The sequence below is a fragment of the Dermacentor silvarum genome, chromosome 10 (assembly GCF_013339745.2).
Source record: "Dermacentor silvarum isolate Dsil-2018 chromosome 10, BIME_Dsil_1.4, whole genome shotgun sequence".
Classification (NCBI taxonomy): domain Eukaryota; kingdom Metazoa; phylum Arthropoda; class Arachnida; order Ixodida; family Ixodidae; genus Dermacentor; species Dermacentor silvarum.
In genome coordinates, this window is record NC_051163.1 from 16,111,387 (window position 1) to 16,130,277 (window position 18,891).

General features: G+C 46.3%; 1 protein-coding gene across 2 annotated transcripts in view; it reads right to left on the reverse strand.

The window, feature by feature from the left end:
• Positions 1-1,039: 1,039 nt before the first annotated feature.
• Positions 1,040-18,891, reverse strand: part of LOC119465727 (uncharacterized) — a 37,076-nt gene continuing 19,224 nt past the window's right edge. Inside the window, exons 2-8 of one of the 2 annotated variants that reach the window (XM_037726199.2) lie at positions 17,531-17,657; positions 15,940-16,073; positions 12,730-12,829; positions 10,982-11,184; positions 8,468-8,602; positions 6,047-6,164; positions 1,040-3,831 (exon numbers count right to left, since the gene is read on the reverse strand). In XM_037726199.2, coding sequence (XP_037582127.1) covers positions 3,399-3,831; positions 6,047-6,164; positions 8,468-8,602; positions 10,982-11,184; positions 12,730-12,829; positions 15,940-16,073; positions 17,531-17,657 — 1,250 coding nt within the window. In that variant the 3' untranslated portion in view covers positions 1,040-3,398. The remainder of the gene's footprint in view (positions 3,832-6,046; positions 6,165-8,467; positions 8,603-10,981; positions 11,185-12,729; positions 12,830-15,939; positions 16,074-17,530; positions 17,658-18,891) is intronic. The other variant, XM_037726200.2, reaches the window with a different exon arrangement.

The window sequence follows — 18,891 nt, forward strand, 5'->3', positions numbered from 1 at the left end:
TTTTGCAACCTGAAGCAGCTCCTTAGCTAGTCCTCTGGTGTGGGCATGTCGTCAGACAGAGAAGCATAAAAAACAAGATTTGAGGCTCATTGTCATCGTGATCATCATGATCGTCAACAACATCTTACTATATCGCTCGGTGTGCTGGCTAACGCTTATATGTGACCTCGTGTAATATGTAATATGTGTAATATATGGGGAAATATTATGATACCAACACTAGTAGAACCCCAACAGTGAACAAGCAACACGACAACGGTGTACTATTAAAACAACAGCGAAATAGGAGAGTGCTGATCTCACCAACAGCGTCACACACAGTCAACGTACGAGGTACTTTAGCCGCCACCTCGACCGACGCCAGCGTCATACTGTCCGACTCCAAGCACGCCATCTCCAATTTCGCCCGAGGTCTCGTCTCGCCTACCACCCTACGGCTCCTTCGTCCACTCCTACTGGAAGACGAACCGCGTCACATGGAACTGATCTGGGTCCCCGCCCACTCGGGCCACCCCGGCAACGAGTCGGCTCACCAACACGCTCGAAGATTCATCGACCGAGCGGTGGGCCCCTCCGCGTCGGACGCCTCGGTGCCGGAGCCCCTTGTCACCTACCACGACATTACCAGCACTATCGCCTCGAACGGTACGCCTACCCACCCCCACATGGCAGTCTTCCCAAGCGGTCCGAGATCGCCTGGCGCCGCCTCCAGACCCGCACCTTTCCGTGCCCCTTAGTGTATTCGCACATCCACCCTGGTGTCATCGATCCACGCTGCTGCCTGTGCGGCGACGTTGCTTCATTAGGCCACATCCTCTGGGGCTGCCCGGAAGATCCCCCGCCCGTCGACCTCGTCTCGCCACCCCCCACCAACGAACAATGGAAGGCCCTTCTCTCCAGCACCGACCAGGACATCCAGACACGGGTCCTGGCACGAGCTGAAGCCGCCATCATGAAACACAGCCTGGCAGCCTACGTAGCTTAGCCTCCCTTACCCCTTACCCCTTCTAATAATAAAGTTGACACTCACTCACCAGTGTTGGAGTTTTCATTGCGTTTATTGGCTCGGATAAAACAACCGTTACAAAAACACTTTCAATAAACAACATGTATATATAGACGTGAAAAACTGTAAAAATATTTATCGCACAACGCGTTGCGCTATCAGTATGTACAAAACAGTCGCGCGTGAGTTTCCACGGCGTTGAATACCATAACGAGGGTGGTTAAAATTTCCACTTTGATAAACGCAGATCGAATGAACTACGCTGTGTTGTCATCGCTGATAAGAGAGTCAAAGGACGCCGCTGATAATTAATGCCCAAGCGGGTATCGTCAACGTAATGGGTATGTGCATGACAGGAAAAGGGCGCAATGTTGGTGAATCATGACTGGAGATAAAGCTGTAGATAAGGTTAAAAAAAAGGACAAAACAATGAAAAGGGATGGTGATCGGCTAGAACTTCAGTTAAAACGAAAACAGCTCAACTGCTGATATTTAAGGAGGAAAGATCGAAGTATTGCCGATTGTGGTCGATTTGAGTGAGAGAGAAAAGACTACCATAATGTGTGTGTTTGTGAAGTGCGAACGTTTGACGTAGACAAGTTCGCGCTTCACACAAAAATTATGCCACACCAGCTAGACCAATCTGCTACGCTACTATCATAAATTTTGTAGGATGGGGTTGCGTTGGCTGTTCTAACTGTTCTGGTAGATTTTTTTAAAATAATAAAATGCACAGCTGTGCGAATTCCTTTCAGCTGCATAATGTTGTCTCCGGTCGGTCGCTGATACGGGCGAACACGTGATAATTTGACAGTGGCGTGTTTCACCACAAAACACGATTGTTTTTCTATTTTTATCAACTGTGACCAAACAATTAATGCAAAGATAAAGATAGCGAGATGCTTCAATCACGTTTTGGCCTTTCGCGGACACGCCGAGATCTCTGCCGCGTGACTTGATATACCCATCACAAGCTTGGTGTCAAACGCTGACTACACATTCACCCGTACAACGATTAAGTGTGATAAGCCATATAAAACAGCACTCAAGGCACATACGGTCGACCTAATCACGCAATCTTGTCAATGCGGAATAGTATAGATACAGTGTACGTAAATACGAAATTCTGAACAATGGCTCACACTTCTACTTAGAAAACAAATTTCGCCGCATGCACTTTTATCACAAAAATAGATTCTTTTACAGATACGTGTATAGCATGTTCCCATGTATGTTCTCACAAAACATTTACATCTCTGCGTAGCAGCAGAATTTACCGTAACAGTGCGTTGTAAACGTGTTTTGCTTGGGGATTTAAGCTCTGTCCGGTGTTGGAAGAAGGGAGGGGCTTGTCATAACATGCGTGTGCAAAATTATTGCCGGTCATGTAGATGAAAAATACTACGACGACGCGCAGAGTGCATGCCAGGTTATCTTGATAAAATTTACCACGCCAGAATAGACTCGCTTTGACAAAGATAATTTATGAAAGAATCAATAATTTGGCCAAGTTGTGCCTAATACAAAACCGCGATTACCTGTCCGTTAAAAAAGGCAAAGTTAAATAGCGGCGCTATGGATAATGATACACACCATATAATTATTTCTTTCTCTTTTTTTCTTTTTGTTCAATGGCATAAAAAATCTCTTCCAAGGACAATGGCGGCACGTAATTGCAACTTTGTCCGCTATGTGGCTACACTTTGTGTTGTTAATCCTGTGTATTCCTATATATGTGCAGGCTTCTGGAGAAACAAACCTACTAAGAGACGGGCTTAGGGGTAACTCATACATGGCCCAAAGTATTATGGGCGTCGATGCGAGAGCATCTGGTTGTCATCAAGACATAACAGAAGCCGAGCTCAACATTTCCGTCGCGACTCGTTAACTGGCACAATCTATTTTTCTTTGTTTCTGGAGAAGGAGGGACATAATCAGCGCTTATGAAAGCGGCAGTAAATTGCGCATAGCCGCCTACTGCGCCGACAAATACGATGCAATATCATGAAAAGGTGACAGGTTAAGAAGAGAGAGAACGTGTGTGTGTGCGTGGCGACTGTTGCATTAACAAGAGAGGAAGGTATAAGTACCGGCTTAAATGGGCTGGCTCTATAGCACTGAAAGTCTGCTTAGACGCATCATTCACAGTTTATTTTGTTCAACGTCGTGTTTGGGTTCAGCACATGCTTATTTCGTCAAGATGTAAACCATGACTTCCCGTCTCCTGCATGCGGCTTTGCGGTGCCGAGAAGCTATCGTCGCATGCAGCGATAGGAATGGTCACGCCGTCTGTCACTATTACTAAACGAGACACCGGACGCGAGATTTCTTCTGGACGAAACGCACAAGCATGCACTGAGACACAGTTGTAAACCAAATTCACTGCGAAAGTCTAGGTATGTAACGCGTGTGATTTGAGCGGGGGTGAGCCAGCGGTATGCAGGGAACGACCAATTATATAAACCTCTCCATTAGCTGGGCAACATTCGGTACAACGTGCAAGCCCGGGCTCGATCGACTTGTGTGGCCCAGTGCACAATGGCGGATGTTTCCAGACAGCGTTCCACCGTGGACTATAAGCAAAATGGCGCGTGCTCAGCTGCTGCCGAAGGTAGCGAACCAGGACCAGTGCGACGGCGGCCAGCAGCATGGCACCGGAGGTTTTGGCGATGCAGCCGCTGCAGCGGTACGCGTTGAAGTCCCTGCACTCGTAGTCGAGCTCCCTGGTCTGCTGGTAGAGGATGTTGTCGATGACCGCACTGCCGGCGTCTCGACACTGGTCGTGCAGCACCACCTTGATGCATTCCCGGTAGGCTAGCGTGGCGCTGGGAGCGTATGAAGAGTGAATCACGAGGATGAAAAAGAGAAAAAGAGATGCTCTAGTAAGTACAACGCATGTACGACAGTAAAGCCAGTTTTAGCTGACCGATAGTGCATAACTTTTAAAAAGACATTTACGGCCTTATTTCACCTGTTTCAAAAGGTAAAAGCAGCTATTGTCGCGATGAGTGCTGTCAACGTCTGTTAACGAAGTCCAACGTTCGCATATTCATAGCTTATGCTATCTTTGATCAGAGCTGGAGTATTAATAAGGTCCTTTCTAGGTTCGCATGCACTACGAAGAATACATTTTAGCCGTACCGTGCAGGTGTCCTTCGCACTGGGAAGGACGAGATGGCCTTTGTTTTACTAACCGTTCTATTTCAAATATCTACCGAACCCTCCCGAGCGTAGATACATGAATCATTTCTCGAAGGATGCGACCTCCGCATATTTTACGATGAACGTGTTATCGAAAAGAATGTGCGTTACTGCTCCAAATATAAGGGCCACTGTAACGGCGACAAGTGGGAGAGAGAGAGAGATGGAGGGTGAAGCTCGGGAGCACAACTAGGCGTGCTTCCGGTTTGCTACTTTACATGGTGGAGATGAGTTATAATAGTACTGACACACTAATTTCGGAGTTGTAGAATCTATACCACACACTGCTCGCACGTAAAAAGATTACACTTGGTAAATATGAAGCCTGGGACTAAATACGGTTTCACCATCGACAGTGTCGTGACGTTATCGTGAAATTGCTGATGTTGCTTAGCAACAAGGCTGGGTGTGATGACTTTCATCATCATAAAAACGAATAAACAAGAGTGCTGTGCTCGTTTCTTATAGCTGCGCTAGCGTGTATCAGCAGCCGTCTTTTACAATATAAGCTATACAAATTCTGTTAAGTTTCTATTGACCTTCTGAAACATTCAATACACTTTCTGTAGAAATGCCACTGACGTCATAAATGTTTTTTCCCGATAGTTTAATGTTTTTAGCGATCGACGGAACTGAGCGATCAAGTGTATAGTGACATCATGACGCCCCTCCATATCCTCAGCACCGAACGAAAGTGGTTCGTAGGTGCAAGCATTATAGTAAATTAATTAGGCCGCTGTAACGTTTGCAAGTAATTTTTGGTGGACTTAGAGCTCTCGGACCTTGAATCAGCGCAAGAAGGAAAAAGAGTAAACGACAAGAAAAAAATGTCATGACAGTACTCCTCTACGGGGGCAAAACATGATGGAAGAAACGAACTAGGAGGACGCATTGCGCAACACGGCTGAAGCCAAACGAGTCGGCCCCACACGTGATCGTTACGGCAGAGCGCGCGGTAGTTGTTCTAATACACCTGCTCTGCAGGCAGAGCTACGGCAGAGCAGCAGACAAGTGCGCATGACCAAACAATATTGACCAATACGCCGAGTGCCAGAGGTGAAGTGTCGGGCCCACTTATCCGGGGGAAAAAGTTCACCGATGATTACGATACTCCCTAATGCGAAATTCTGGCGCAGCTCTATACATGTTTTCATTCCGCGATATATTGACTGACGCTGATATTCTGGCTCGTGCGGCACGTTGCAAACGCAGCGAAGTGTGGCGCGACTGCCTAGCTAATCGGGAGATCGCGAGAGATAGCGCGTGGTTGACGCGTGGGCTGCGATTACACAGAACCCGCCGCAGACAGACCTCTGCTCATGCAGCGCTTTGTTTTCATATACGGTATCGGTGGCGTCATCGGCGAACAGACGATGCGCGCTACGCTATCACCATCTCGTAGCCATCGTCGCCGCGGAGACCCGTCTTGCGCGGCACTACGTTTTTCTTCTCTAGCTTTGGCCTCCTCCGATTTCCGCGTCATGGTACCGCTGCACCCTCCTCGTCTGCTCTCCGCCTCGCGCTTTCTTCGCTATCGCCGTATTTCATCCCCCGCGGCACTACGCGTTAGCTCTTTCATCCTTCGGTATGCTCGTTCGCTCGGTTACGCCGAGGACGCCGACGCTCGCCGCCGCGCTCTAAAAGCGAAAGGAATTGCTTCACGGAGAGTACCCTGGTTAAAGCTGGCAGCGGGACGCAGTGCTTGCGCCCAGCTATTTCCTTCTTCCATGGGGCATAAAGAGGACTTGTTAACCGACGGGGTGGTGTAGGATATGTAGGTCATGCGAGCGGATTTAACGCTCCGGCCAGCGTGTATGATGAGGACAATCCGTGACTCACCAGCAAGTTTCCTTTACCCGGTCGTCCGAGTGGTATCTTCTGGCATTGTACTGTCGCCTCTGGTGTTCCCTGGAGCAGTCTTGGATGTACTCGCTGGCACGAAGCATGCAGTATGAATCTGTTGCAGGTGAAGAAACAAGTTGCATGCGTGTTGAAGAACGAGGTCAAAGTAAAACCTTCGAGACACATATCTAAGGACGGTCCGTGATGCATGTACATGTACCTGCTTTTGGGTAAAAGATACCTGTTTGACAGTTCTGCGAGCTACGCAGGTTGCAGTTAATAAACGTGGTGGTTTAATAAACGTGGCTTACAGCGGTGCAACAGGAGGATGATTTTGGGTATTTTTAAGCAAGATAATGAATTAGTGGGCCTTGCGAAATCAGCTGAAGTAAACTAGAATCTAGCACGAATTGGTGAAAGTAAGCTGGAATGTAGCACGAATTGGTGAAAGAACACAATAGCGGTCACAGGTTCTGTCGAAGTTAGTTTCTTTTTTGCATACATCAAGGCAGAATATATGCAGACACGGTAGTATAGTGGCACAAAGCGTGGTATATAAAAAAAGCACGGATATGTAAGGAAGCAATCAAGGTGATGTAGTGTGCAAAGCTCATGAAATAAAATGCGTTTCCTTTTTTTTCTTTGCTACGATGCGAGCTAAAATGGAAGCTATGTGGATGGCATCTGGATTCACTTACACCACCTGAGATTCTTTATATTCTCTAATGTGCACATGAATCTACGTGTACATGTACCTTATCATGCGCCACCATTGGAAGTGGCCTCCGTGACTCGGAATACAGCACACGACCTCGACAGCTATGGGTAGCCAGTTTTGAGAGGCTGTTACTCAAACGAGGATGACGCACTTTGGTGTGGGTTATTAAAGAAAGAGGGCACGTGACAATCCGAAGTAGAACACTGAAATTTTTCGCTTCTCCTGATTCACCATGGCGGGTACATTTCGCTCGAACAATGCGGTCATCATGGTACCGCTGCACCCTCTTCGTCTGCTCTCCGCCTCGCGCTCTCTTCGCTATCGCCGTATTTCATCCCCATAAACATTTTATTTTACTCTTCAAACATAAATGAACGCCGTTTTTCTCACTGTGAAACAAAAGCAACTAGAGTGAGTGCACATAGTAGTGAAAGTTGACGAACACTGTTAGAAAGAATGTGCACTCTTTTTTGTGGCTTATCCTGTCCCGAAACGAAAATCGTCATCTATCTTGCACGCCTTTCGTTTCTTTAGCGCTGCGCGCCCGATACTTACAGGTCATGAAGGGCATGCGCGTATCAGCATGACTTGTTGCTCGGCGCGTCAGAAGATCTTAATGACAACTCGCAGGACGCAATCACATGCACATGCTATTGCATGTACATGTACTTGCGCCCTTCAGGCTGTCATTAAGCGAATAAGCATGACATAGCCTTCTTGACAAGAAAGTTGCGCAGCGCAAAGTGTTGATGAAAGAAAACGCGTGCAAGGTAGATGACGATCATTGTTTGGGGACAAGATAGGCTCAAAAAGGTGTAATTTTTTTTTCAGAGTGCAGTGACGTTTGCGGAAGTGACGGTCATATAAAGTAGCGTGTGCTCTACATTTCTACAAAGGGTGTCATCGTGAAGTTTCGCACTAAAAATAGCAGATGGAGGTCTGGTGGTAGCGTCTGCGCGCGTCGGCAGCACAGCTGTTCATCCAGCATGAGAATATTGGGCAGTACAAATGAATTTGCGTGAGCTTGGTCCTTCTGGCTTAAAATGTTATCGGCGGTTCTTATGTTAATTTTATTCAAGCTAATTTTGTTATATTGAATTCGATAAACAGGTCTCGTTTAACCTTCGCTGTTTGTACTATTAAATGGTGGTTCTTCGGAAGATTACAAACAAATGTAGTTGCTTTAAAAAATGCAGCAAATAATTATCCCTGGTGAGCATTTCTCACGAAAGACAATCTAGACTTGGCAACGCGGATATGCAAATGTATCGTGGTGTTTAACACCGGAAATTGCGCAATGAAATGAAGTCATTGTCAGTGTAAAACACCTAAACACCTATAGGTGCAACAGCAGAACTTAACTGGCTCTAAAGAAGCTACTATGGCACCCGGGCGAACCGCGAATAACAATATATTGAACGTTCTTGGTCAGTGAATCCATGCCAAATCGTAAGCGATCCGTGTACTACATGCGATTCCAATGGTAGATGAACGATTTCAGCTCCCTATCTCCCTCTAGCTATTATAATCTTAGAGCGAAACAGTATGGGACTTTACAACGCAAGGAAAAGACGGTGCGACAATCGAACAAACCGAGCGACAGAGTGCGTGAGCTACAGCTGCTCGCACAAAAAAAGCAAATAGGAAGTGGTGGTGGTGGTAGTGGTGCAGTTGTGTGGTGTGTGTAAACGTGAGCGTACCCTCGTTGGAAGACGCCCTAGACGAGGGCGAGGAAGCGGAAACGGCCGAGAAATTGTATCGGTGCAGTGGGGCCAGTGGCTGCGGGGGGCTCGTGGAGGAGGTCCCCAGGTACCGAGGAGGGTAGTAGGCCGGGGCTGGGACGGGTCAAGGGGTCACAGGTCATGCACATGCGGGCACCGTGCAAGCATGCAGGCGCTAATCCAGAGTTTAAGATTAGGAGACGCAAGCTGTTTGCGTACGCAAGAACTAGGCGCATGCGCAGTACTGTGGCCCCATGTTCTTGCGTAGTTAAGTAGGGTCTGCGCATGCGCAGTATCGTAGTCCGTAGTTCCTGCGTACGCAAGCCGCCTGCGTCCCCTAATTTAAAGCTCTCTAATATTGGCAAGCTTTAGCGTAGCGGAGACGGGCCCCCCTCCCAGACGCATACCGGAGTATAGAAAGCTACATGTTGTGAGGCTGGTGGTCAAACGTGATGCGTTTTAGTACAGTGGTTCGTATGACGGTTGTGCCGCTATCGACACGTTTGCGCCAGCAAGTAAGCGAAACGGGGTCGGCCATCGCAAAAAAGGGTCTCGCACGCTTTGTTTGAACACACCGCCACAAAATGTTCGCCATCGGTACTCTCGCTCTCTCACACGTCTTTCTGTATTCCGGTATACGTGTCTCTGCTACGCTAAAATTTTGCAGTTGAGAAAGCCTAGTGGGCTGATTTAAAAGCAAATAAAACAACAAAGAGAACATGCCCCGTACCCCCCATATCTAATATCTATATCCAATAATACCAACGTGATTGCGTAGAACGGGACGATCAAACGAAAATGTGGGATAATTGAATATAGAGATTATAGAATTAGGCAGTTCTTTTAACTGCATTTTGTGCATTAATTTGAACTTACTCGAAGACGCTGCCTACTGAGATTATATCACACGCTTTATAAAGGTCCAGCACTGTCACTTTGGGACATCTCGTAAGTTAGTGAAAGCTCCCCGTAGTTTACTTGATTTATTGCGACTGAAAATTAGCGGTCACTACACAACAAAAGGTAGGTAGGTGCCACTTAACGCAGACATTGAGACTTGTTCAATAAATTTTAGCGTCAAGTGCGTGAGCAGGTGGAGTCTTTATCTATCGCCTCAACACTGATTGCCACAGCGGTACGAGGACATCTACAGGCATCAATTTTGTCGACGCCTGATAACAAATCACAAATAGGTGCTACAAAAGCTTGCTGTGCTGAAAAAAAAAAGACAGAGAGAAAGAAACAGACGTCGTTTTTAAAGCCTAGGCACGTGCTCAATTTCTCACTGTTCACTTCTGGCTGCTCACTTTCAACATTGTGATTTGAGGTTGCAGAAATAAAAGTTACTGAAAGCGACAAAAATATGCTGCTGAATACTGGACATTGTCTTTAGAGATGAGCATCGCGTTGCTATAGATTAATTATAGCTGCAAAGTGGTATATCAGCTTCTTACGCAGTAACTCAAGCAGGCAAGAAGATGGCTAGCCATAACAAGCTCAAATATTGCAATAGCTGAACACAATTCAAAACTGCCGCTCAATTCAAGATGTCCGGAAAATGCGAAGTGCCACCGTTCTCGTGCTCTGCATCGTCGTTTAATCTTCCACACGAGCGTGTTCTACAAAGTGGAATAGGATGCTACAATAAAAAAAAAGATCATGGGACGCTGTGCAATAAAAAGAAATAAGCAAAAGCAAGCGATAAGAAGAAAATTGAAATGCCCAGATAATGTGAGACTTGAAAAATCTCTCAAATAGCACATATATTCCACGTTCACGATCTACAGTTTTCTGATGAATTCGCGTGTTGAACAGCGACATTAAGAAGCTCTCGCGTGCAGACAAGTCATTTTGGTAGCTAGGACTTCAAGCTACGGTTTAGATTTGCACTAACTGTACGTAGAGACATAAGCGTGTACCATGCCTGTTTGAAAAAGTGAAGCACCGAAGATTTCTTTTTTTTTCCTCTTTCTAAACTGAATAACTACAAATATCGAGGTCTGATATCACTGACAGGCGCTAACAATAACTACTAACAAGTGAATAACAAAACAATAAAAGAGAAAATTACAGATTATCTACAAGGGTAACGTTTCCGACATTACGCCATTCATCACATGACATGCCAAAAATTGTGCGACGATAGTTATATAAGTTCAATAACTGACTGAAATTAACTCGAGCTCCTAACTCTTCTTAGCGGGCATCAACTTATAACTGGCATTTAAATGGCAAATGGTGTTTTAACTGTTATGTTAGGTCACACGGTGTAATTGTTCAGTCATCCCACACGTGTTCTCCGTTCGTACTCTCCTAATTGATATTAATCACCATCAGCATTTCACTGGTGTTTAACTGGCGACTGGAATTTCCAATGGTATTGTAGGGCACACTTTGCAATAATTGTTGAATGAAAACCATTCAGTTATCTATACACGTGTTCGCCGTTCGCGGGGTATCCATCTATGGCCTGCCTGGTACTCGCATGTGTACCTTGCGTGTAGGGGGCGTATCCGCCAGGGGACCCCGACCGGTAGATGCTGTGCACGTCCCGGGCTTCTCCCGAACTGGCGCCGCACTGCCAGCTGAGTTCCCGCGCGCGGTCAACCAGGTAGGATGACAGCTGGCGCTCCTCCTCCACCGAACATCGACGGCCGGCCACGTCCTTGACACAACGCTTGAACGCCACGTAGCTCCTGCACGAGATACACAATTAGGGCACAGCTCGGCGCAATATGTGGAGACTCACTCGTACTTACCCATCAATATTTTTTCGGGCTATATATCTACTCACACTCATCGGCACTTATATTCAAGCTATCTACTCACACTAGTCCCATGACGCACTAGTCCCTAACACTCACCCGCGTTCATGCTGGCTTTAATTTATTCTTACCAGGACCCACTAGTGAAGTTACTCATGTTCGAACCTGCGTCCACTCAAGCTCGCTGTCACTGGTTTTCGTCGATGTTCCTGTTAACCGGCACTCGCTTCTCTTCACTCACGTCCACTCAGATTCATCGGCAATCAATCTCGTTCACACCAACTTTCACTTACACACTTCTTTACTCACTCACACCCTATGCCACGTCGTTGAAATGAGTGCGGAGCCAGTACGAATCAGTTCTCAAGAGTGAGTATGACGACCTATGCAAAGGGCCAATATCCCGTCAATCTAAAGTCACACAGAAAGGTCACTTCTCATAAGGACGGATACACAGAGCAGGCGCATAAAATGATATCATGTAGCGCAGCCTTTCTTCTTCTTTTTTTTTTTAGACATGTGACAGCTTGGCACGTCCCATGGACAACATCCAACGAGTCCGCTACAGTATCCTGCACGCTACCTAGGAGGAGCGCTTACGAGAGATGGCGCCACGGTATTTTCTCGCGCCCTACAGCCCGCCATGCGCACAGGTGTTCCCCGTGTTAATACCCCTAGAAACAACTGTGGCGAACTAAAACGGAATTCAAGGTGATGCATGGAACACATCATCTGAAAAAGATGTTTACTTCTATGTGAACCTGTTCGAAGAACGCTTGGCTACAATGCTATCATTTCACAACCGCAACTTCCTGAGCCGTCATGTTTTACTCGTTCAACGAGTGGCCGATGCGAAGGCTAAACTTTCTCAACGTGTTTTACCGCAATGACAACATCAAAAACAAAATTCTTCATATAATTCGTGGAAGCAACTTCAAAGGGCGCAGGGAACAGCAGTGGGCCAACGAGGTAGACCTCAGCCTCGAACAAACTTATCGACAAGGGCAGCCCTCTGTTATTCGAGTCTCCCTCCTAATGCGAACGTCTTGACTTACGAAGGTTGTAGTGCTTATTTGTGGGCACTTTCAGGTATGTTCAGAAGGGAGCTAATTATTTCAAGAGAAGCCGCTAGAGAGTACTGCTAATCAATTCTTGAGCTTACAGAAGCCGATAGAGAGTACTGCTAATCAATTATTGAGTTTTGGAACGACGTCTCCCGACATTCGTGAAGCGGTCTGATGGTAGTGGGGTGAGAAGAATAAAAAAGGATATTACTCGGTGAGATAAGGCCTCACAGAGAAGGAATGCTTCTGTCCTTGGAATATAAAGCGTTTCCGTGACGCACACCGCCCAAGATGAACGCCCGCTCACGGACACTCGAAGTTACAGCGCCTCCTCCTGAGATCATCGTGGTTGTGCAAATGCGAAGCCAAGCTGTCGGGATGGGCGTTGGCCACGCGCCGGCGCCACGCTCACCTGCACGAGTCGGTGACGATGGACGTCTTGCCTCCGGCCACGAAGTTGGCTTCGCACTGCTTCACGTCGTCGTACTGGAAGCAGCGGCTCACGCGCCAACCTGGGCATGGGCGGAACGTATATCGTAAACCTTCCAATAACATTGCGCGCGCACGCTGGTGAACACAGAGCACTCACTGTGCATTTACACCGTACTTATGCAAATGACAGTACTGCTGTTAGGTGACTTCAGAGGCGTTTCATTTCCATCAAATTTTTGTGCCGCTTCCATAAATAAACCAGAAGGCTGCCTAACGAAAAAAAGAGCGGGGGGGGGGGGGGGAGTGGGGAGTTCTGCACTTGAAATGAATGGCAGGATACCTTTCTACAAAAAAGACAGTAAAATACATAGAATACAGAATAAAGTGCGTTATTAACATTATGAGCTAAGGCGCTGGAAAAAAGTATAAATGAAATTTCCGTTGATTCATTCAGGAGGAATTTGCGTTCATATTTGTTCAATAGATAGTTCATTTTTTAAATTTTGTGTTATTTAAGCTTTTTAAGTTATATTGGTTAATACTGGAATTTATTTATGTTCATTGCAGGTGTTTTGCGTTGTGTGACATAGCATTTTCTGAATCACCTGATGTCGTTAATTGTGTAGTTATATTTCTTTGATGTACGTACTAACAGGAGGGCTCGTACTCAGTTTCTTGTCTGTGCGATCTCCTTCTGTATTTATGCCTTTGAATTGTATATTGTCACTTTATGAGAATAAAAAATGAAATTCCAGTCGAAATACACAATAAAAGAGACTTCAAATATTGTAAGAAAAAGAGCTGTTAGTTTCGCACAACACGTTCATAAAATTATGCCACTTCAAAAAGACAAGAAGAAAAACCCTTCATAACAAGGCACATTACCTGAAGAACACAGCTAGTGGAGATTCACGCAAGTGAGGTGCAGTTACGTGTAGCATACGTTATCTAAGGTAACAATTGCTTGCGAGGTAAAGTTACATACTAGTTTGACGATTCAGAAAAGGGACATGGCGTCTATAGTATGTGATGTGAGCGTTGCTACAAACTTCCGGAAGTCGGTACTTTCATAATAGAAGCCCATGGGTGAACTTGGAATGTTAGTGTAACGCAGACTAAGACGGGGTCACGAGACGAGCAAGCGAAAACACAGATAATGCGCTCATGCGTAGTTCGTCTCCTCGCATTGCTCGCGCTACAAGATGGCATACCAACGAACCCTCATTGCGAACCTATACGCTAAAAGATGTTTACACCCTTCGGAGCTTTGCTTGCCTTCAAACAATAATTGGCATTTGTCTCGAGTGCGTTTACTCTCTTTATACTCCCTGCGCTCGCTGCTTTCCTGTCAGGAACACCAAGTCACGTTGATATATACGCACGTGCCGTTCCTGACCTGAAAGTACCTCGAGCGCACCGTTGAAGAAAGGAAATGCGCGTGATATTGATGGCGATTGCTGTTGGGAGTCAAGATAAACTCCAAAAGGGTGTAATTTTTTTAGAGTGTAGTTGACTTAGTTGAGCATGTCGGTGTCGTCCGTGAGTGCCGTCGTGTGTTGTACACATATAAGATTTCCAGTGATGCTTCTGGCTGGCAACAACTTTCGTTATTAAAAACTAACCCAGTGTCATGCCGGATGAGTAAGCCTTGACTTATGGCCCTATTTTGGGCTCCAGGGTCGCAGCACGATAGGACAACACAAAATTGCTATGGAGTGGAAAAGCTCGCCATTTCGACCACGCTATTATTTTGCCTTAAATTGCATTCAGCTTTCATGTGCTCCCTAAATCATTATTTACCTTGCGATTGCAAGTTATACCTAATGCTTGCACTGGTTCGTGTCCTTTTGTCCGAATCCCCTTGTGTGTCATATGTGACTCTGAGATTCGCGCTCATCTGGCGCTTCACTTACGATAGCAGGTTATACCTAATTGTCTTTACTTGTTCGGGTAATCTTTTCTGAAGCCTCTTGTTTGTAATAGGTGTAATATCGCACACAAACACGAAATAAACAAGAAATTGTGCGTACAAATGCCAACATGATCACAGAGATCTCGGAGGCAACAGTCGTCATTGCCTAGTGCGCACAAGAAAGCACCGCAATACCGCGCCGCAGCAGACACAGATGATCCACCAAGGCCCGTTGTATCTGTGTCTTGCTGGCGAAAGTCCGTCAACGTGCAGCCTAAGTTGTGTTGATGAGCAGACGAATGCACATAGGCGCAAACAAAATTTTGAAAACCGATTGTGCCAAGAAAAAGTTTTTTTTTTCGCATCCTGGGCATGTGGGCTGAGATCGAGTGGTACAGACCACTTGCGCGTGTTCGACCAATGCAGTATACTGAAGCGATTCCACATTGCTGGAAGTGTTCTAGAAGAAATTCAAATTTTTTGCTGATGCCGTGGTTTCCAAACTTTTGCTCGCGAGTGTACTACAACAGCACATCGTGTAAGAGAGACCTATACTTGTTATAGTAAATCCTTTCAGACGCAGCTTCATGCAAAGACCCTCTAGTTATTATTTTTTCTTTAACACGAAAGTGTTTTATGCCGGGGTCCACCAAGACTTCACTGACGTATTTCCGTCACGGAAATACGTCATAGAACATAATACAAAGAAAGAAACCAGAAGAAAAAGTTCCACAAACATGCAAAATTTGGAAATCGAACCCACGACCTCTCGGTCCGCGACGATAGATCGCCGAGCGTTTAACCCATTGCGCCACAAACGCATTTGCAGACAGCTACACAGACGCGCCTTATATATCTAACACTCCTCCGTGTACCCGCGCTCTTGCTCGGGGCGGTGCCGCCGCCTACGAGCAGAAAAGAGAAGTACTGCATTATGACACTAACGCGCACCGACAGTGAACGCTTCGGTGGTCTCAGCACTACGACGCCTCGATGCCAGCATTCGAAGGGACGCTGGCATCAAGAAGCACTACCAACGCCACCGAGGTGGCGTTCACCGTACTCAGCACAGCGGAGCGTGGCCTCCGCAATTAGCTCTGAAAATGTTTAAGTATTTATTTTTTCAGTTACGCCATTATGTTCAAGGCAACAGGTACTCTGCCAGTTTTGCGCAAACCACGAGCAACGAGGTGCTCACCTGGATCCTAATTTCATTTTCAGGCTTTCAACAATAAAATCACATGCCTAGACAAGGTCGAAGAGGAGTGCGACACATACCTCCGTCGAGATCACACGATCGGTCCAGGAAGGACTTCGCAGACAGGATGACGTCGCCACTCTTGTCCTGCTGATCTCTGGATTGACAGTTGGCCGAGTGCCACATCAGGCAAGCCATGTTGTCCCGGGCAGATCTGCATTGCCGCGAATGCGACTTTTTCAGTACCTCAAAGGCGTTAAGATTTGGGTGCGTTAGTAAAGCTCGTTGAGGATTATCTTGAGCACCGTTGCTTACATTGTCGACACTCTGTTAGTTATGCTCTTGGTCTAAGATTGCGCTGTTCATTTGTCAAGTTTTCTCAGCAACATGAACTATGTTACTGGCAAGGTGTAAAACCTCAAGGATAAAAATAAATTATGGTAGCCATAGAATATGTTTCTCTTCCATATCCTTCTGGTGGCATTTGAATGCAGAAACAAAAGAAGTTGCTTCTGTCATTGTGTTCAATTAAGCGTAATTTAAACAAATTTATTACTTAATGTTTTTATTTGTTGCTGCTGCTGTGGCTTGCTTTGATTTCATGTATAGCCACTGCATTTCCTGTAGGAGAATAGTGGATTCCTCCTTGCCCTCGCGTCTGGTGATTTTACGTGGCACGGAAACCGTGAAACGTTTGTGTGTGTGTGTGTGTGTGTGTGTGTGTGTGTGTGTGTGTGTGTGTGTGTGTGTGTGTGTGTGTGTGTGTGTGTGTGTGTGTGTGTGTGTGTGTGTGTGTGTGTGTGTGTGTGTGTGTGTGTGTGTGTGTGAGTTAGAAGTAGGGAATATTGGAGTTGTATGAAACTTTTCGTTTCATACAACTTTTATCTTTCTCTTGTCGGATAAGTACACTGTTAGCCCTGTTATTGCATGGTTCGGTCTGTATTTTCTCAACTTCTAAAACCAACAGCTATCGTCGGGTGGTATGTGACCTAAACTTTTGTCTTTTGGCACCCATGAATGGTGTAGATGCGGGGGGTTTATTCACCTAGACATATGTATTTCCTTAGTAGCCAGGGTGGGGATAATGCCCCGATTGTATTGCAGTGCTACGCCTTATCACGATTCAAAGCCTACGTGGTCCGATCGGTGCCCCGCCTACCTTATCCGCCGGTCGTGGACGGTGGATGATAAGAAAGGAATAAAATCGAACGAAAGGAATCCTTACACAATACCAGACTTTCTTTTGAGTGCCTCCGGTGGTCCCTCACCAGGTTTATAGTCTCGTTATCCTGCCGATCATTATCTTAATCCGCACTCAACCTGAGGGTGACCAGCAGGGAAGCGCTCTTGTACAGTCAGTGCGCGTCACCCTCGCGCTCTACACAAGGGTGACGCGCACTGTACGTGCAATCCAGCATTAATGAATACGAGCCCTGAGCCTGTATTTTGTAATGTTAGTATTCATTGCCCATTCTTCTCTTCTTATCGTGAGTCTCGCCGAGTGGCTGATCCCATTGATAACGGCTACACGGCGGCGTCTAAAATTAACCATGGGGTCGTTCGAAAAAATATGACCCTTGCTTCACGGGGGCTTTTCATTGACGTGCATGATTGTCATTTCCACAAACAAAATCAAGAAGAAGAAAACAAAGCACGTGAGTGTTGCTGCACCTGCAGAGGCTGGCGATCTCCTGCCCCCTGAAGCTGCGGCTCTCCTGCCGGACTTGCCTCATCAGGTCGTCGCGACACTGAGCCGACCGCTCCAAGCTGCACGTCTGGGCCGTGGCCGGTAGGACGCCTGCGTATAGCAGATGATGACGACATGTTTGAAATGTTGATTGCTTTTTAGGTAAAAGGCAAGAAAACGACGTCACACAGATAGCCCGATGCACACAACGCGACAAATTTCCATCCTATAATGCTTCAAATGGACAGTCAAATAAATTGTGAGGCTTAACGCCCAAAACTTCGCAGTGAGTGATAAGAAGGGCTCCGGAATAATTTACGCCTCCTAGGGTTCTTTATTGTACACCTAAATCGAAGTGCACGAGTGTTCTTTTTCTTTTTTTTTTTCTTTTTCTGCATTTCGCTGCAGCTGCCGCGGCCGTGAATTGAACACACGACCCCGTACTTAGCCACGCAAAATTATATGGACAGTAAATGCAAAGTTGTAGTTAAGCTAGATCGACAGAATACTCTTAAGGATTACTAATGAGTCTAGAATGATCAGAGGCACCGAGAAATTCAACCTATTAGTAACCACGAGTTAAAACCAACAGAAATTGGAGCCAAGTAAGCGATGCGATGGCAGGGTCGCGGTCGTAATGTTAGAACAAGACGCTACCAGGGGCGTGTTTTCAGCGCCTCCTGTAATACATACATGTCTTATAATACACACTACAGTATATAGCACACACCACCAGCACACATTGAGAGCCTAATGAGAACACCTCGAGGGCCAGCGTGGAAAGCACCATCCAGTATATACTCAAAGCAGCGACCTCTTAAAATAAAGAGCCGAGCAGGGCAGACAGTTTAGCACAATAATGGAAAAGGGCAGATCGCAGTAAGGCTGCGAATCAGACACAAGAACGACTTTTAAACAGACACTGAGTTAACACAAAGGAAAATCAAAGAAATATAAATGTGAATGTCGCTCGGAGGCAGTCCGCTAGATTGTTGTATATGAAATCAAATAAAAAAAATGTCACAGTTTCGCCCTAAGGGCGAAGCAATGAATGCGATAGCAACACAGCAATGTCATACGAAGTAAGGTGAGCGGCTTTGGTAGCAACAACACGCAGAACTGTTGTCGACGCCATCGGCGTTTTGCCCGCGTTAGCTCAAAATGCGTGCGGCGTTGGTGACTGTTGCTGGAGCCTCTGATATAAATAGGCACTTGGTGCCGCAGCTAAACGTCGCCTCCCTTCCCTCCCCCTCCCCCACGGCCTCTCGCGCGTCTGAAGAAGGCGCGTTTGCTCTACATATATGGTGATTGTAAAGGCGAAAAGAGACGCCTACTTCTGCAGCCC